At 43.1% G+C, this 21,022-nt stretch overlaps 1 protein-coding gene across 1 annotated transcript in view; it reads left to right on the top strand.

Moving 5' to 3' along the window:
* SLC30A5 (solute carrier family 30 member 5) overlaps positions 1-21,022 on the top strand; it is a 738,926-nt gene that overhangs the window by 360,587 nt on the left and 357,317 nt on the right. Inside the window, exon 11 of the mRNA XM_069627390.1 lies at positions 20,238-20,395. Within this exon, the coding sequence (XP_069483491.1) occupies positions 20,238-20,395 (158 nt within the window). The remainder of the gene's footprint in view (positions 1-20,237; positions 20,396-21,022) is intronic.

Genomic DNA, 21,022 nt, shown 5'->3' on the forward strand with positions numbered 1-21,022 from the left:
TTTCTCACAGGGGTAATGCCCTTTCATAACTGGATCTAAAATCCCACTATAATAAACCAATGGTTCTAGTCCATGTCCTAATGTTGTTTTCTTCGTAAGGACTGCTGTCATAACTTCCCCATTTGAAAGAGAAAATAAGTAAAATGCTTCATGATTTAAAATTCCTAACACAGGGGCTGTACTGATTGCCTGTTTTAATTCATCTCATATGTCCACGTTATTTTACTCTTGTCCACTTATGATTCTTTAAGTCCTTTTAAAAGTGGTTGAATATATGTACTGTAATCAAAAACCCAGGCCCTACAATAGTTACATGGGCCTAAAAATGTTTGCATTTCATAATTGCTGCTGCTCTCTCGGGTGTCACTTTCCTCCCTTTGTGAGAAATCACCTGTCCTATATACAAGATCTCTTTCTGACAGTATTGCCACTTTTCTTTATCCACCTTATACCCTTTCTAGAGAGTGTGGTCATAAGCTTAACTGAGTCTTCTCTACATCTTTCTTCTGTCTCACTGCACATCAAAATGTCATCTGCATATTGTATTATTGCACTTTCGAGCTGAACATTACCTAGGTCCATCTAGAGGTCTCCGTTAAAGATTGAAGGTGTCTCGTAATACCCCTGGGGCAAACATATGTTTCTGGCAAATATTTCTATACGAAAAGGAAGTCAAATCTTGTGAGTCTTCATGGATGGGAATTTAAAATAATACATTCTTTATAACTGTGAAGTATCTGGCCTTAGATGGGATGTTGCACAATATTGGCATGGGAATTGGAACTAAAGGAAACTCAGCTTCGACTATATTGTTTAGGGGGCTATTGTCCTGCATAAATCTCCACTAGCCCCCCATTGATTCTTTTCACTGGGTACACAGCCGTGTTATATCAAGAATCAGATGGTACCAATATTCCTTGCTTCATTAAAGCGAAAATGGTCTCAAATATACCTTCATTCGCTTCTCTAGACATGGGGTATTGCTTTGCTCATGGCACAAGAGCTCCTGGTTTAAGCTTGATTTGACCTGCTCCTACTCTTGTGGTTCATAAAATATTTGGCACTTTCTCTAAATCCTCCTAGAAAAATTATGGTTTCTTTTTTACCAGCGCCATTCTCTGCGGTACGTCTCTATTCTCTATTTTAATCCAATAAGTGAGACTTATGAAAAATATGAATTCATCATCTGAGTACTAATCCGTAAACAGCTCCTCATGTGCCACATCTGTCAACCGGTATCCTTCACTGTGGGCCATCACTGTTCTCCATCCTCTTTCCTCATCGTCTGTCCCATGAAGAACCACGCTTTCCTCCCGGACCACTGCAGCTTCTAACTCCAGAGAGATAGTCTGCCCTTCTTCATCATCCATGAGAATTTCTAGTCTAAACAAAAACTCATCAGGTTTTTTTAATAGTTTACCTGTCAACCTGGTTAACCATTTTAATAAAACAGTCACTTCATACAAAAATACTTCTGAATCTAAGGTAACGCTACCTAATGCCTTCTGGCCTGCGAAAGCTAGTATAAGCGCTCTCACATTCATATAATGTATCCCTGGAGTGAGTGGAACACACTAGTCCTTCATTAGTAAAAGATATTGTCATGTTCGTTTCATCATCTAGTCACACCCTAATATGTTAACTGGCGTCTGTCTAGAATATAGTAATGGCATAGACACGTCATGTTCTCCTATAGAGATTGGTAATTTGTCTGTGAAACGAACTAAGGCCATCGCCCCAGAGACTCCCTGCACATTTATGACAATACCTGACATTGGATATTTTCCCTCACGGACGCAGAAGCAAGTTGTTCCAGTGTCTACAAGAAATTAAAATGTCTTGTCTCTTTTAGTCACCTTGACCCCTGGTTCCTCTTGGGGGGGGGGGGGTCTGGTGTCGGATAGTACTGAACACATCAGGTCACTCTGTGGGCTGTCCTAGTGTGGATTTAAATTCATCCTGTACCTGTCAAAGAATGTTCTCCTTCCACGCTCGCACTACCTAATTTGGGTGCAGGTGCTTGCTTGACTATTCATATTCCGTTCTGGTTTCATGGCCTGTTATGTCTGCGCTTGCTACGTTTGTACCTGTTGTGTTTGCATGGTAACTTGCTGACGCTGCCCTTGTGGCTATTGCATTTGTAATGGCACTTGCTGTCTCTGCTGTGATTACGGCACACTTTGGCCATAATACTCCTGTGGTTCTGTATTGTATTGTGGAACATAGCCCATCCACCCTCTTGGAGTTTGCCAATTTTGCTGCATGCCTCCTCTGCTTCTACATGCTCTGGCTATGTGTCCTATTCTCCCACAATTCCAGCATTTTTTTTTACAGCTGTCTGCCATTGAATCCTCCTCCTCCTCCCTGAGGGTTCTGAAATCCACCTCATCGTCCTCTAGGTTCATTCCCTCTTCCTCTAGGCCAAGAATTGTACCCACCGTGATCCGTAGGGTACACTACATTGTTTTGCTGTGCTGATCACATCTCCTGTGTCATGGTTACTCATCAATACAGCTCCATATATGACTAATGTTGAGAACTTCTTCTGAACTAACTTTGCATCCTCCTGCTTTCAGCTTTCTGCCTATTCTTCTCTTGTAACAATCGGCAGTCATGCACGATCGTCAACTGTATTCCTGGTTATGGTTGTGCTTCCATTCCCACCTGTTTCTTCATTTGCTGTTGCACTGGCTCGGGCAGTCCCTGACAAAAAATGTGATACAATATTGCCATTGTTTTATCACATGGTTCTCTTGTCTGAAGGCACCATCTCTCTTGAATATCTTCAATAAAGGCAACAGGGTCTTCATACTCACCCATTTTGCTAGCCATAATTGCACTCATATCTGATGTATCAAGATATTTCACCTGCGCATCCACCATACATCTGCTCTGCAATTATTAAATAGTGCTACATCGGGTTTTGTGCATTCACACTTGCATATCCTGCTAGTTTCGAAATAATATGATATGATATGATTGGGTATTTATAACGCGCTTAATACCCAGAGCTTTGTAAGCGCGGACCCAGGGATCGAACATGTGTTGCTCCGTGCACGTTGCCCCTGAGCTATCCTTCCAAGTCGTTAGCCCTCTTCCCCCAAAATGGCTGCTAGCAGGCCTTTCATATCACCTATGGTGAATGGCATTCCTGATGACATTCTCTGTAGCTCATAAATCCATTTCCCCACACTGAAAGTTAAACTCTGTAATTTACATTTTAAATTGTATTTATCCATTTGTGGCCATGGCATATATTGTGGTCATCCTCCCCCTTTCTCCAATAATGGGAATTGTGAAAATCCTGGTACATAATGATACCTGCCTACGCTTCTTGTTATCCAGGTGGGGCTAGTCTCGCCAGTTTGTCTCAATCCTGGCAGTGCCCTTAATCTGCTTAACTGCGCCATCATGCTTGTGGTCGCTCAGTGCATGGTGTTTATTCTGGTGTTCTTTTTTGGGGGGGTCTTCTAAATCTGACAATTTTACCCCTTTCTCTATACTCTATTCTTTTGAAAATATGCATTCGCTCTCCCTTTGCGCTCTCTCGTTTGCTTCCCTTTCTTCGTCTGACATCATTATGCCCCAGCTTGTATGACTATTATCTTTCTCTGCATCATCAAGTTCTAGTCTGCTTAAAGCCATTGTTCTCTGCTCGTCTGTTATGACATCATCTGGCCTACCTCCCGTTTCCCTCGAAAGAGATCCTTCTATATACTCTTTTTTTTTTATCCCTCATTTGCCTGTATAAATCCCCAATTCTTTTCCCTCCGTTTCCTGTGTCTTGTTCTTCTGCCCATGTTGGTATTCTTGGTATCCCTGCGGTGCTATTTTGACGCTCTCTCCTCCTCAAGTCATTCTTGTGCTTCAATCGGCACTATGCTATATGATATAGATATCTATCTCGTCATCTTTTAATCCGCTACTTATGTTAATTTCTTCTTCCCTTCTCCTCACCTCCCTCAATTCATCTTCCTCTCGCCTTCTTTGCAACCTATATACTTTCAGTCTTTGGGCTTCTACCTCCTCTCGTTTCTTCTCTTCTAGTCTCTCCTTTTCTTTCTGCAACTCATACCTTCTTTGTTCTTCCCTTCGCTTGCTTTCTCCTTCATTCTCTTCCTTGAATGCTCTCTCATCTTCCTTTTCTTTCTTTTCCCCTCTCTTTCTCAAACACCATCGACGCCCTTATCGTCCAGGTTAGGTATTATCTGTCCTCCCATTCATTCATTCTGTACTATTGTTATTCCCTTAGATTTGTCCTTTATTTCTTTCTTTGGTTCTGCCTCTATCTCCATCTGTCTATCTTGTCTGTCCTTTATCTCATCACGCTGTTTACTTTTAGTGCGTGTTGATCTATATTTGCACTCTCTGCTTTTGCTCTCTTCTGCATTATCCTCACTGTTAGAAGCGGGGGGCTCGTATTTTGGATTAACATACACTGCCGCTGATTACAATTCCTTTAAGGGATACAATTTCTTCTCCTCTGTGTCTACGTTCTTATTTTCAGGAGGCAAAAGGGGTGCCCAAGGCATTACATCCTCCCCTTTATGCTGACTAAGCATCCACTCTTTCTCGCTGGATCTTCTTTCTCACTCTGGTACATTTTCCATAACTCTAAAATAGCCAACCTTTTCTGTAACTTCTTTCCCTTACATGTAGCATGCACATATGTTATCATTTTTTTTATAAAGGTTTTATTGATTTCTCCACAAACAACCCATAACTTGCACTCCCGACATTTACAGTTACATGTGTATCACAGAATGCATTACATTTTTGTCTCTATAATGTCTTCCTCCCTCCCTCCCCCACAAACTCGAGCACTCCCCCTCTACGTCTGTGAGCGGCTTTCCAGCTCATGGCGATTCTCCTCTTGCCCAGGATGTATGCCAAGTCTTTGAGTTTGCATACATGTTTCAAATTACATGGCCTGGTAAATCCCCCTAGCATGCATGCCCATATGGATTCTATGTCTAATTTAATCCCCTTCTCTGACAGCTTGAGTTTAACCCCCCCCCCCCCTCCCAAAAAAACATCCCGACCTCTGGGCATGCCCAGAACATGTGGATCATCCCGGCTCTCTCCTCTCCACACTTAGGGCATTTTTGTGCCTCTGCGTTCCCAAATTTCGCTATCATATGGTGGGTCATATACGTTCTGTGAGTGACATATAGTTGAATTTGTTGTAACCTGGCATCTCTAGACACCTTCTTTTGGTATCTTTGGGCTCTCTCCCATTGCCCGTCTTGCATGGCTTCTCCTGCCACCTCCTCCCAAACTCCATCCTGAGGGACTTCTCTATCAGCGAATAGAAGGCATGGCAGTAGAAGGTCTCACCTTCTTCTAAGGGGTTCCTCTAAAGCACCTACCATGCTCTTCATAGTTATATTAAACCTCTCTACCAACCCATTCGTCTGGGGATGGTAGGCAGTTGAGAACTTGTAAATCACTCCAGTTTTTGCACATGGCCTGCATGTAGTGGGACATAAAGTTTGATCCCCTGTCAGAGATGACTTCCTTCGGAAAACCTACACTGGTAAAAATACCAAGTAGGGCCTTAGAAACAGCCTGAGCTGTAACAGTCTTCATAGGTATGGCTTTAGGATACCTAGTAGCATGGTCTACTACAACCAATATAAAACGATTGCCTTAAGAGGTTGGAGGGTCTAAGGGACCAACAATGTTGATTCCTACCCTCTCAAAAGGGACTCCCACCACTAGGAGAGGCACCAACAGTGCCACATTCTTGGCTCCACGCTTGTCAGATGTCTGACAAGTGTGACAGCTCCTACAGAATGTATCTACATCAGACCCCAACTTAGGCCAGTAAAAATACAGAGCAAGCCTTTCCTTGGTGGTCTTAAAGCTTAGGTGACCAGCCAAAGGAATCTCATGGGCTAACTGTAGGAACTGTTGTCTCATCACAAGAGGCACTACAAGTCTTCTGTAGTCCCCTGGGATAGACTCAGTAGGTTCACTGTAGGAGAGGCCATCTTCTCAGTATAACCTGTGCTTCCCTGGCTCTTGTTCATCCAGCTGGGAAGCTTCCTGTTGACGAAGTCCTTCAAGAGTAGGACACTCTCTTTGACCTCTGCTGAAGTCGGCCCTACAGGGGCCACCTTCTGCCAGTAAAGACTGCAGCTCAGGGTGGTCTTTAGGATCCAGATCTCCAACAGGGGGAAGGTCTTCTTCCAGCTCTGAATCTTCAGCAGCTGATTCAACCTTTCTTGGTTGTTCCTCACACTCAGCCTCAGCTAGCTGGTGGAGCAGTCACAGGTGTGACTTTGGACAGTCCTCTCGGGTATGTCCTTGTGGGTTGCACTAGAGTGGTCTCTGGCTTTTTCCTTGAGACCTTGGGTTTCCCCCTTGTCTCCTTCTTCTTAGAAATAGCAGTTAGTAATTCCTGTGGACTGGGTGTTATAGTTTCCTCTGTAACATCCTCTTGAGAGCCTGTTAACATACTCTCTCTCGCCTTCTTTGTCTGCTCCTGTTTCCTTTTACTAGGAGGCCTGGGGTGCCTGAAACAGCTCCAAGAGTTTTTAAGTCATTCCCCAACAGGACTCTCCCAGGCATCTCTCTTTGTACACTAACAGTCATGTTGTTGCACTCGATGAGAGCTGGAAGTCTAGGAAACATTTGGACAGGGCTTCCAGCAAGCTTAGTGAGGCCTTTGGATGCCTTTGCAACATCTTCAGGTTTGAAAAAAGTTTCATCCACCACTGTAATGCTGGCCCCAGTGTCTCTAATGGCAGGGGTCTCCTGGCCATTTACAAGTACACTGTCCTTGCAATAGTCTGTGTTATCTGGAATTGAATTATCCACATCTAAATTCTGCTGTTCCCACAGACCCAGGGACACTAAAGAAACACTGACAGAGACTCCAATGAGGTCTTCAGCCAGTAGTTGAAAGTTTCCACTTGCCATATGTACTTCCCCTTCTGGGGAAAAGACTAAGGAGGCAGTGTGGACCCCTGAAGGTTTACCCTTGCATCTGGGATCCCCTTTCACATAGTCAGTAGACTCACAAGCATAACATTTTCCAAATGTTTTGACAAATGGGGGTTTCTGCTGGCCTAGCTCTGGTTTGGCACCAGAGGATTCACTAGCCTGATTCGGTTTCCCTTGTGGCTTACCCTTTTCCTGTTTGGGGCCCTCTTTTGGATTGGAGGTATTATAATTCTCTTTGCCATCTTTCTTTTGCTGCTTCTCATCATCCTTTTTCTGAGTTACCCCAGAATCCTTGTAGCCATGTTGGCTACCCACAAGTCAACAGCTCTGGCTAGCTTCTTTAGATCAAGTTCCTTAAAGTCAGCCAAATGCTGTTTTAGCTCAGGAGAGCAGGCATCAAAAATAGATTCTAACAAAAATAGATTTTTCATTCCTTCAAAAGCGTTAACTCTGTAACCCTTTACCCAACCATCCAAGTTCTTCAAACATTCACACGCCCAATAGTTACCATCATGCTTTTTGAGGGTCCTAAACCTCTTAAGGTACTGGGAAGGAGTTTTCCCAAATCTAGCTATCAAAGATAGCTTCACATTTTCATACTCCAATCTTTCAAGTTCCCCCATCTCCATTACAGCATCAGTTGCAACCTGAGGGAGCCTAGACACAAAAGCCAAGGAATCCAAAATATCAAGCTTCACCTCATACATACTCACAACTTCCTTAGGCATGTGAGGTCTCTTAGTACTGGAAGACCTAGGAGACTGTATTTCAAGAGCTTGATGCATTTCCGTTTCTCTGAGTTTGATTTCTTGATGTTTACTTTCAGTTTGCATTTGGAGCCTTTTGAACTGTAACTCAATTCTCATTTTTTCAAGAGTGGCACATTCTGGACTCAGCACTGGACCTTGTAGGGTCCCTGTGGCTAAAGGTTGAGGCCCAAGAGCTTGTTGAGGTTGGAGTTAGACTCTGAATCATTATCATCCTCATCAACATTTCCCACATTTTCTGAAGGAGTAGCTGTAACAGACCTACTTCTCAGACTTTGATATTCCAACAATTTTTAAATCAATTTGTTTTTCTTTCCTTTAACAGGGAGATTCATGACCTTACACATATCTTTCAGTTGATCTACTGGTAGAATGATCAGGGGTTCCTGTTTGAGGTTATCCTTATCAGGCATGTCAAAATTACTTTTCTACTGGTGCTTATCCTTGTGAAGTTTACTATTTGAACAAAAGTAAAGCAGAACTCTCAATCTAACAACTATACAATTGATCCTCACCGCTTGCCACTAGTGTTAGGCAAAGATTGTGTGCAGTACCCTATGGACCACTACATACAACTAGGGCTACAGGTGTAAGCAAAACCAACCTTTGGTATACGTCTCTTGTGGTAGCGCTGCTGAGCAGTCAGGCTCATCTCAAGAGGGAATGTGAGCTGTTAGGGTGTTACACAGAGGTCTACAATAACAAGTATTCAAATAGACTCTTATACTCAAGGTTTCTTGCTAAAACACTTATTAATTTATTCCACATTCATTTATAAAACATTCACTAGAAGGAGGCAATCTATATCACACAAAAATATACTTCAGTAGATCAGATTCTGAGGCATTTAAACTACTTTGAAGGTGGAGCAAAATGGCATTCAGAGCATTTGAGGTACAAGCAAAAAGGCATAAGGTAATAAAACAAATATTACAGTTACTCTAAAACAGTGCAAATAGTTTGAGTTCACCAGAGGAGTTGATTCAATGCAATGGGTTAGGCCAAAGTCAATGGGCTAAAGTCTTGTATCGGATAAAGCAGTTCTGGAAGTTAAACGGAAAAGTCTTTGCCAAAGTTCTCAGAAGTAGTTTGTAAAAGAAAGATTCATATGTCGGGTCACAAGCTGATTAGGCCTGTAAGTTGCCAAAGTTTCACACACTTTCGCAGTGAGAGGTAAGTTCTCTCCGTCAGGTTTTCACATCACCTTACAATGAAGGAAAAGATGCAGCTGAAGACGTCTGTTCCTGGCAGTTCCTGCAGATCTCGCTGTTCCTGAGCCTCAGTCATGGGGACAAGAGGAAGGCCGTCGGGGGACTCCTGCACTGGGACTGGTCAAAAAGCTGGCAAAGGCAAATCTTCAATTCCGGTACCTGTAGTCAAGCACACAAACTGGTGTCCTCCTCCCTGGCTATTCGGTTTCCTGCAGCACTCTGAGGAAAATACAACCAGCTCTGAGAATTGTATCCAGGTGGCTTACGAGTTGATTGGTCCTACCAACTCAAAGGGAGAAGTCGTCCTTGAAGGGCTTCTCTATCGAGATGAACTTGGTGATTCGGACCTGCAGCAGGGCTTCACTGAGCAAACCAACAGTCCAGGATTTACAGCAGCCGTCCTCTTCCAGCTCGTCTTCGGTTCTTTCGTTCCAGTGGTCAACTCTGCCTTCCAAGCCAAGAGACTGCCTTTTAAACAGTTTTCCCCCAGTCATTCTGCCACTCACCCAGCAGGGTGGCTGCCCCTGACAAACAGTCAGCCTGCCAATCACGCCAGAGTGCATTTGGGTCTCCTAGGAGACTAAGCACAGGGAGTTTCGGGCACCTCCCTTACTTCCTGCCCACCCCAGACAACCGGTCGCCAGAGGTGGTCTTCAGACCTGAGGCCTGCAAAGGCATAGGAACAAAGGGGCCAAACCTAGAAGAACCTTTCCTAAAAGAAATGGTGAAAAAAGACGACCGGGACACGTTTAAACAAAGGGGGCTCAGATGCCATCTTGAAAAACATGGCTCCCGCGATTTAACGCTGCCAGTGTTTTCGGTCGGGGAAAATCATGGTAGTTCATTGTAAAACCACTGGCACCAGCCTTTTCGAGAGGAAAGGGTAGCATTTGACTGCTTTATGAGTTTCTAGACATAGGGAATACTAGGTAACCCCTCCAGCACTCTATTGTAAGGTAGTGTGTGCTGAGTCTAGGAATTTGAAAAGACTAGTAAAGTCAATTTCTCTTTACTTTCTCTGGGAAACAGTACTTTATCCCAGAGAAGGTATTTAAACCTTGGTACAGCCGAAAAGGCTTCCCCTGTGTCAATGCACTGAGGGTGCTGTGTGACACAAATGAAAAGATGATGCCTATGGAGTTGTCTAAAACTCCACAATCAAAGAACACAAGAGTAAAACGCACATTAAAATACAGGAGAGAGTGGGGAAAAAAGGCTCAAAATCCAGCAAAGTTGCTAGGGGTCTCTAAGGTGAAAGCAATTAGCACATTTATGAGAATTCTTCCTAACAACACTAAACCCTCTTGAGGCCACGGCATGTATGTCTTATTAGTCGTGCCTCAAAGCCATTCCGAATGATGCTTCCTTATCTTTGCTGTATATTTTGGCAATATTCTACATAAGTGTAGACGAGGAGTGTCCTCCATGATTACAAGTCATCACGAATGTATATACTTATCCACCCTTTTATTCTTCTCTTTATCTTATCAAATATACTGCACTGATCAATTTGGGCACCATCAATCGCTGCTTATTATCAGAAAATCCAAATATTTTAACCACTTTTAAAATCTATGCAACAATGTTCTTTTTGCTCCATCATTTAAACTTGCTATCAATGTTTAGTATTTCATTGTTTTATCATTGATATTTTAAGAATCTCTTCTTTATTTATTAGTTTCCTTTGATTTGTATCCTCCTGATTGACATTAATCCTTTGATTAAAAAATCTAATGATCACTTTAATTTCTTACTAATGTTTTATATCTATTAATCTAAATGCAACAAAAGTTTTTATACTGACATATTATAACCCCATACACAAGTGCGCTTTAATAAATTTTCCTGCATAGGCCTTTCTTTTATTACCTTTAGTAAATGTATTTAATCTAATTTTTTTACTCTATCTTGGATTTCGATACACTCTTCTTGTTGGTCTTGCCTCAGGCATCCTTAAGACCCCTATTTGGAGTCTTTTTAGTGTCTACCCTTCCATCCCCTTGGAACTTGGAATCGAGGTATCTACTTATCTTTATAATGCCAAAAAAATCATGTTACCTTTACACATTTTATTTACACCACACTCCCGCCCCCTATTTTTGCCATTTTCAATGTTCTACTTACATCTGTGGCTCAGCTTGAGTCCTCAACCGACCAGTTTGTCCTCAGTCTGCGGGGCACCTGCAGGGAGCAGACAGTAAGGACCAGTCAACCATATTTTCTCAAATGTGTTTTGTGACGCGCCATTCTCCACAGCAAGCTCTGATGTCTTCTGACTAATGGCGGAAGCAGCCAAAAGTCTGATGATCTGGATCTGGGCCTTGGCCAATTAGACCTGAACAATTCGCACAGTTAACAAAATGTGCTGTAGCACCTTGAAGCGTCTCTTGTGCTAGATGGAATTACCAATAAAGATCCTAGACCAAATAACCGGACAGACTCAGAAAATATGTCAAAATACTACTTTAAAGCAAACAGGCATAGAATGTATCTTAGGCAATCACCTCATATAGCATTGACAACTGTATACTGTTTTCCACCCCGACCCCTTCCACAAGGCCGGCCGCTCGCACCTAATCCCTTGGTGAAAGTCTGCAACAGTCCTAAACAGATATTCAACACTATCTACTCGTGCTGTAGGTTCCAGGTTTGCCAGAGACACAATAATGTGGGTTAAAGTTCCTTTCCCTCCACCTTCACATATGTCCCCTCGAATTAACGTTGTACCTCCCTCCTTCCTCCCTTCCGATACCTCCCCTTTGCCCAAAACCCCCTTTTTCACCCTCGTGGAGTTTTCAAATCTGGTGAAGAACACAGCTCCATTTAACAGTGGGCTCCAATCCACCTCCACCCCTTCCTCCAGTCCGGGGTCCCGGGTACTCTTCAGGACGTACCATTCTGCCAGCCCCCTTCTATGGATATCTTCCATCCACTGTCTCAAGAATGGCCCTTGGGGCTTTTTCCATGCTATGGCTACCCTTCTTTTGGCCAGTACTAGCATAAACTGGGCCAATCGTCTCTGTGCTTTGTAGCGTTTCCCACCTGGCAATAGTCCCCATAGACACACTCTTGGATTGCACTCAAAACTAGAGCCCAGTAGCCCGTTTATTTTTACTACCACTGCATGCCAGTAGTCCCTGATCACCACACAATCCCACAACATGTGCCAGATCCCTGCCCGTCCCACATCTTGGGCAGTCTGCGCTTATGGAGTCATTCATTGCATGTTGTTTCACGGGTGTTCCATATACTCTATGCAAAACATTATATTGTATCAACTGGAATCTAGCATTCCTTGAGGTCTTACGGATCTGCTCCCACATCTTCGCCCAATCAGCTTCGAGATCTGTTCCCCTGCATCACTTTGCCTCACTGTCAAATCTTCCGCCGGGAACAATCTCCTATTGAATGATAGGTGCGTGACACCCTGGCCCTCTCCCTCTCCTGGGATAGCAGTACTTGCATTAGTGGGACCGTTGCTGGATCTTCCGGAATGTCTACCCATAATTTCGCCAAGTGTGCCACCATTGTCCCATAGGCCAGAAATTGCCCCCTGTGAATCCCATACCACTGCCTCCATTCCTCAAACGGCTGGACCTTACCTCCTTCAAATAGAGATCCCACAGAGACGCACCCCCTCTCCGTCACTCCTGAGAACCCCATCCTTTGTACTGCCGCCCAAAGCCCCTGGTCCGCGCTCCATGGTAGGTCTGCACTATAAAGCTGGCAAAATACAACTTTATTCTCAGTTCAATAAAGCAGGGCGAACTGGCGAACAATGGACTGATGCTCGCACATACACAAACTTGATTATACAGAGGTTATATGCCCCAATATGCGTCATATATGATGTCATCCTGCGTGGCACACTACAAAACCTATTGCCAAGAAAATGGCAGCGGATTGGTCTATGCAACATTGTATAGCACATTGCCCCAGAGACCCTCTGATTGGTTGGCATGCTCACCCAACCTTGGACTTTCGGATCATTAGCAGCACTTAAGAAAATGAAACCGAGGATTGGTCTATGCAACATTGTATACCACGTTGCCCCATAGACCCTCTGATTGGTTGGCATGCTCACTCAACCTTGGACTTTCACATCATTAGCAGCACGTAAGCAAAATGAAACCCAGGTGCTTGAGTCACGTCAGATTACTCCCCACTTTCCCGATAGTCCATCTCTCATCAGTCCAACCAGAAGCCAAAGTCTGACATCTGTAGTTGATCTTGTAGCCTACTCTCTGTTCTGGGACATTCAAGGGGCTGTAAGCACATCACTATCTTCATCTGAAGCTTAATGACTAGCCCTTGTTTTTGACTTATGAATCACGTATGAAGTGACCGCAAATTTGTCCATTTTGGCCTCTTATTTACTGCTATTTGATTTAATTATACTGGGTGTCATTGCTCCTCTTGCCCGCTAGAGACTTGCTCACTCTACCTTGTATAGACTTTATACACTTTTAATTGTACAATACTTGGCTCTTGCAGATGTTTTCTTCTTCTTCAATCTTAGAGAAATATGTCTCATGTCCATTCCCTTTGTGCGTTGACGCTATTCCTCAAGAATAGCCTTCTTGATCCCAGGCCAACATAGACTTCTCTTTGTTTTGCACACAAAGCTGTTCTTCCAACGTCTCCTGACTCTCCAACCCTGATCGGCTTCTAAGGCAGTTGAATTGAATATTTACAGGAGCAGGCATCCATTTTACAATAATGACCGTCCTTGCCACGTTATATATTCCACTATAGCAAGCTTCTATGCGTCTTTTCTACCTTGCGTTACTGCGTATTTACACTTATTGGTCAGTAAATTACTTTATCTTCTTTTATGTTCATGATTACTTTATCGTTTCAAACTTGTTTCTCTTATTGCTTCAGTTACATCGTCACTTTTAAATATTTTCATATCGTTCAGTCAGTATGTCCTCATATATCTTCTTCATGACTTCTCTCTGCCCTCGTCGGATTTCACTCCGCACTCCATGATGTCCAGTGTTACGTGCTGACATTCTTCCACTCTTTCAGTACGAGGGTGTATTTGGTATGGTTGCCTGAGTGCATATCGCACCTCATGCACTCGATATGGTTTAGGGACAACACATGGTAGTCTCAGATAGAGCTTGTCTCCTACTGTTCCAATATGATGGCAGTGAGGGGGCGGGAGCTAGGGAAAATGCATCCACCTGCTCCTCTACAAAACATATATAAAGTAACAGTTATTTATTGCAATGTATACAGTTCACCATATACCCGAAAGGAAAGTTAACTAGTTAAGCAATTGTATTAACAGTGCACAGGAATAGAAGCCCCAACTTTATAAGTCCAACCAGAAGTTGAATGGGACCTTGTGCCCAGAGGTTCACAAAGTACCTTTAAACTTAGGACAAAGTTAGGAAATGTTCCTGTGGGTGTTACAAACAATGTTCAAAGGGATTTAGAGGTGTGTAAATGACTTTTCATAGCTTCTACAGCATCTTTTTCAACAAACGTTTAAAAAGGAATGGAAGAATAAAACAAAGTTATTCACAAACATTATAATGGAGGACATGGGGGCACCGGTAAGTATTGCGACTACTACTGCCCTTACTAGGATTTTTCCCAAGGTCTTCACAGGTTGAATGGCTTCGCTGAAGGTAGGTTTTCCCACCCTTGGATCCAGTAGAAGATGCCCAGGAGCTGCAGGTGCAAGCAAGTTTCCAGTTGGGTCCAGGAGCGGAGTGCAACCCTTTCCAACGAAGAAATGCATCAGGTACTGATGCAGGACTCTTTAGGACTCTAGCAGACGGGGTAAAGCCGATTCCAGCGACAAGTCACTGCACACGGGCTACAGCAGGTGTCTCACCAGTTGCAAACAAAGGAAACCTTCCAGAACAGGACCTGTCGATGCTGGGGCACTGAAACTTGCAGGAAGGAGACTTGTAGGATTAGTTGGAGACCGCCGAAGTTACAGGCCAAAATGCAGAACAGCAACGCTTCTAGAATGGTTACCCAAAACAGAGCTGTTCAGTCCATCGGGTGGTCCACTGACACTTCCGAAGGGCCTCGGCTGCAGGATCGTGAAAAGGTGTTGTGACTGGTTGGTCCCATTAGTCCAAAGGGTCAAAGTACTAGCAAGGGTCTTCTGAGATCGGGTGGTCCAGCAGGGCTTCACCCGGATAGAAGCAGGAATAATTGTCAGGCCTCTTCACGATTCTTCCTCGGGTGTTCTGTCATCTGCACAGTTACACAGGATACTTCGCTCCTCTTCTGATCTTCTGGAATGGCTGCAAAACATTTCTTATCCAAAATTCAGGTGAGTGATCAAACTCAGCCCTCCAATAGAAAGATAGAAAGATCTTCCCCACACATGTACACCAGCAGTGGTCCAATCAGGGACCACTCTGGGGCTGACTCATGCATGCACACTAGACATTCTGGCACCAGTATATGGATTGAGACCAGGCGGCCCCAGCCCACTTCCTAAGCCCATACACACATGGCATGCACTAGCCCACGAAAACGGCAGCTTTCTGGGCAAATGCATGGCACTATAAAATTGAATTTTTGAGCTGAGAAGGCAGGAAGAAGGCCAAACAACAAAATGGCCAAAGAAAAATTTATAATTCTCGTGGCACACCCATTTTAGGAAACTAGTCACAATTATTAGCCAAACACAGTAAACGTGAATGAGCTAACTATAAATATAGCACAAATGGTCAAAATGTAATTGCTGGTACCAGCTTTAGGCACATTTAAAAGTAACCAAAAATCTATTTGGTGCGAGTTTAGGGTGATAAAAAGTATCCCCATTGCACTGTATTGAATGATGCCTTGTGCAGTATGAAAAATAGATAACAAGTCAAAAGAAAAAAAAAGGAAACCTAGTTTCCCAGTACTGAGAGTCTGAAGGACTAAATGGTTTTCCCATAACAAATGAGCAAAGGGCCAGTGTAGTGCAGCTGAAGGTTTCACTTCATTTGGGGGTCCATAGAATATGGAGGGAAAGTTAACTAAAAGATAAATCTTTCCTAACACTTACCTGAAACCTTCACTACTCTCGCACCCTCCGAAGTTTAAGCCTTGCTGCTCGGTCACATAACCCGTTTAGAGTTTGGCTAGACATTGGTCTGTGTCCGCGTTCATCAGAATAGGGTGGCCTCTCAGAATCAGTTCACATGACTGATTTTGAAAATCCAGCTTAATAAAGCCACACATCGCTGACATTTGCATGCTCTCCAGTCATTCTGGAGGTTATGAAATCCAAAGGAATGTTATCTCTGAGACAATATTCCTTTGTATTTCATATACCTTCTCAGTAATACAGACGTACTATGTTAATATAATTGGCATGGATATCTGCCTTAAGCGTAGCGTGACCTATTCCTAGGAATTCCTATTTGGAATTATTTGATGCCATTCAGTGTGGTTTACCCGACACATCTTTTGGCTAGACATTGCCCTGATGGTCCAAAATGCATTGGCCAGCACTGTCTGCCTCACAACGTTTGAAGAAGATGCAGCTAAATTTACAGATGTTTAAAATATTTGAAGAGTTAAGGGTTATTTCTCAAGATGAATGTTGTGCAATAGCTACTACCAGGATGCAGTCAGATGTGTGGCTAACTTCCTCACTCTATTAAAGTAATGCCAGCCACATACAGGTCCATAAATGTTAGGCAATATTTGGAGTAGTACCCTTAGTGTGCACTACAATAACTTTGACCTCCTGGCAATAAGAACCCAACCTTTGGTATAAGTCTGTACTACACAGGTTGGTAGTGTGGTTGAGCAGTCAGGCTTATCTCAAGAGGGGTCAATGTGAGCAGTAGGGGAGTTACACAGAGATTCAAAGTGACAAGTATTCAAATACACACTTGCACACAATGTTTCTTGATTAAATCATTACTAATTTATTTAAAAGTCAGTTTGAATAAGCCTTCTTCAGATGAGGCAATATAATAGCAACACACAAATATACACTCTTAGTTTCTCTAAATCAGCAAATACCCTTTTGGGATGGCACACACACTTCCTACACCCTCGGGTGACTTAAATAGCTAGGACACTGTGGACATTAATATATCACTGTTGCATTTAGAGCAATACTTAGAAGCATGTAAAAGAAAAGGGTTGTAGAATAAAACAAGAGATCACACAATTATTCTTAAGCAGGTAAGTACTTTTGAACCCCCCAATGCAAAGTATGTTAACCCCTCCTGGATGGAAAGGTAGAACCACAATGTCAGAAGAAAGAAGAGTCATACAGAGAGCCAGGCCAGCCAAAGTCAATTGGGCAAGAGTCTAGGTGAGCTGAAGCACTCCTTGTAGGTGAATAAAAGTCTTGCACAAAGTTTTAGAAGTAGTTGTAAAAAAAGTAGAATCAATGTAGGGCCACAAGCTGGTTAGGTTTGTGAAGTAAAGAAGCTGTGAGCAACTCTACAGAAGCAACCAAGACAAGTCTCTACTGAGATCAAGTAAGGCTACACAAGAGGTACGTTCTCTTAGACTGAACAGTACCTTTGTTAGAAGAAATAATTCCAGCTGCTTCTGTTCCTGTGTGACTCTGCAGATCCTGTTGTCCCTGTGCCTCAGTCGTGGGGACAAGAGGGAGGACTTCTGAGGATTCCTGTGACACAGCGGGCGGTCAGCGACAGAAAAAGACAAATTTCTGTTCAACGGCACTTTGCGGTTTAAGCTCCTCACATCACAGCAAATAGCACCACCGCGGACTCTCAGATACCACTTTGGACATTCCTCGTGTCTGGGGTCCAGCAATCTGTTGAGGTGACTCCGGCTTGGTCAGTCCTACTTCCTAGGACCCCAAAGGATCTTCCAGCAGCTCAGGTCTGATTTAAAAGTGATGCACTCCGAATCTGGTGTCCCTCTCCCTGGCGCTTCGGTTCCTGCAGCAGCAAGGAAGCACAGCCAGCTCCGAGATGATGTCCAGATGAATTCACTTTGGAGATGATTGGTCCCACCAACTCAAGGGGAGAAGTCGTCCTTTCAGGGCTTCTCTAGTAGAGGCGAATTCGGAGCTTCATCACAGCAGCAGGGCTTTACCGGGCAAACCAACGGTCCAGGAGTTGCAGCAGGCGTCTCTTCCAAGTTCTTCTGCAGATTCCTTTGTCCAGTGGTCGACTCTGCCTTCCAAGCCAAAAAGCCTCACCTTTTATGCAAGTTTCTCCCATTCATTCCAGCCTAGCTGTCAATCACACAGCAGGGTGGCTGTCCTTGCTGGACAGCCAGCCGGCCAATCACCTTTGGGTGCATTCCTGTAACCAAGGGGATTAAGCACAGGGAGTTTTGGGCACCTCCCTCACTTCCTTCCCCCGCCAGGCATACTGGAGCCCGAGGCGGGCTACGCTCGTGAATCCTGCCAAAGACAAAACGAACAAAGGGACCAAACTTGATTTGGCGCACAGAGTAAATCTCAAGAAGGACCTTTCCACAAAGAAATGGCGAGAAAAGAAGACTGGGGCCATTTTCACAAAATGGGCACCCATGGGTGCTTTACTGTAGCTGTGAACGCAGCCCGCGGTAAAATCTCCCAATGGTAGTTAAAAGTAAACCACTGCCACCAGCCATTAATTGTAGAAAGGGTATTATAGAAATGTTGCATGCGAAAATAGACAAAGAGGATACTAAGTAACCCCTCCAGCACCCTATTGTAAAATAGTGTGTGCTGGGTCTAGAAAGTTACAATGTAAGTAAAGTCAATTTCACTTTACTGCTCTTGGAAACAGTAGTTTATCCAAGAGAAGGTATTTAAACCTTTGGGAAATCTGAAGACTTCCCTGTGCCACTGCACTGAAGGTCCTGTGTGTCGCAATGTAAAAAGATGATCCCTATGGAGTTTGTCAGACTCCACAACCAAAAGAAACACAGTTTAAATCACATGAAAATACATGAGAAAGTGGGAAAAATGCCGCTCTCTCCAGGTAAGAAATTAAAGTCTTCGAGTCCAGCAAAAGTGCTGGGGGTCTCTAAGGTAGAGAGGAATTGGCACATTTCGGAAAGTTCTCCCTAACACTTGTCCCCCCCATACTAAGGGACAAGAGGATTTATTCCACCTCTCGATGAATCGCCTTACTCCAGTTGGTCATACTTTCTGGAGAGACCATCAGCATTTTGGTGCTTACACTCTGACCTGTGTTCTATGGTAATATCAAACCCCTGAAGGCTGATAGATCATCTTAACAATTGAGGATTTTCCCCCTTCATCTGTGTTAACCAGCTCAAAGGTTGGTGGTCTGTTTGAATTACAAAAGTAGATCCATACAAGTATGGTCTAAAGCTCTTCAAAGACCACACAATGGCAAAACATTCATTTTCTATGGTTGCCCACCTTGTTTCAGGGTCCTTCAGTTTCCTACTGATGAAGCAGATTGGGTGTTCCCTGCCTTTCTCATCTAGCTGACTTAGAGCTGCATCTATACCTGTATTGGAAGCATCTGTATGTACAATAAAGGATTGGTTGTAGTCAGGAGCTCTTAAGACTGCAGCTTGACAAGGGTCTTTCTTAATCCTTCAAATGCCTTGGTGCACTCCTCATTCCACCTGACCTTCTTGGGGAATTTGGGTGAGGAGACCACATTCAAGGGAGAGGCTATGGTCCCATAGTTCTCAGTGAAGTTCCTATAGTGACCTGTGAGACCTAGGAAGGCTCTCACTTGGGTTGGAGTAGTAGTAGTTTTTTTCGTAAGGACTGCTGTCATAACCTCCCCATTTGAAAGAGAAAATAAATAAAATTCTTCATGATTTGAAATTCCCAACGCCGGGGCTGTACTGATTGCTTTTTTTAATTCATCTCATCTGTCCACCTTATTTTACTATTGTCCACTTGTGCTTCTGTCCTTTTAAAAGTGGTCGAATATATATACTGTAATCAAAAACCCAGGCCCTACAATAGTTACAAAGGTCTAAAAATGTTTGCATTTCACTCAGTGTTTTAGGTTCTGAAGTCTTCATAATTGCTTCTGCTCTCTAGGGTATCACTTTCCTCCCTTTGTGAGAAATCAACTGTCCTATATACAAGACCTCTTTCTGACAGTTTTGCAAGTTTTCTTTATCCATTTTATACCCTTTCTCAGAGTATGGTCATAAGCTTAACTGGGTATATAAGGAATGCCTATATTTGGGTATATAAGGAAGATGCAAGTGATGAACTAGGTTTGTAATTAAGTTACATGTTCTTATTCACCTTCACATACTAGGGGTTGCTTCCATGTACTTAAACATGTTTTGCATTTCAAGTTAGTAAAATCTGAATGTTTTACTACTACTTGTTGCCTAATCTTCATTAATCTTCAACTCTTTCCTGTTTTAGTCGTTCACTTTTGTTGAGCTCTTCTATGGTGTGTGGACCAATAGCCTTGGCCTTATTTCTGATGGATTCCATATGCTTTTTGACTGCTCAGCTTTAGTTATGGGACTCTTTGCGGCTTTAATGTCCAGGTGGAAAGCAACACGTACATTCTCCTATGGGTAAGTAAATTGGTATGTTTCCTAATATTTGCCCTTTTATTTTGGAAACGTATAAAACCCATTGTATAATTATAGTGATGCTGCAAGGATTTGAACTTCTGTGCAAGTGCAATGTCCATTAAAAAAACTTTACATTCAGTACTTACTGAATTTTAATATTTTGGTATTTGTGGTTAAGGTCAGAGGTGAAATGCGTATTTTAACAGCCCTGCATTTAGGGAGATTTTCCAAAAGTCCTCCGGTGAGGGCTTGGGGTGATTAATGCTTTGGTGGTATGCAGGGTTTCCCTAAAGTTATTCCTAACTCTCGGTGGTAACTGGCAGAGCAATTAAAGAGTTACTCCTAGGAGTGAAGAGGGTCAGTAGTAAAGGTACAGTTTACTCTCACATAAGCACCCAAATGAATGTTCGCAAAGTACACTACTGAAAATACACTCTTTATATAAACATGTTCATAAAAACATATCTACATTATAAATGTAAGTACTCAAAATCAGAAATGGAGCTTTAAAAATAATAAGGTTACCCCCAAAGGCACAAAACAACAACTCATGCAAGTATTCAATATTTTGTTTACAGGTGAGGCATTTAGATACTTTAGGATAGTTCAATTTTAAACGTCTGCTCA

This window comes from Ambystoma mexicanum, chromosome 6p (assembly GCF_040938575.1).
Source record: "Ambystoma mexicanum isolate Mex_15411 chromosome 6p, UKY_AmexF1_1, whole genome shotgun sequence".
NCBI lineage: Eukaryota > Metazoa > Chordata > Amphibia > Caudata > Ambystomatidae > Ambystoma > Ambystoma mexicanum.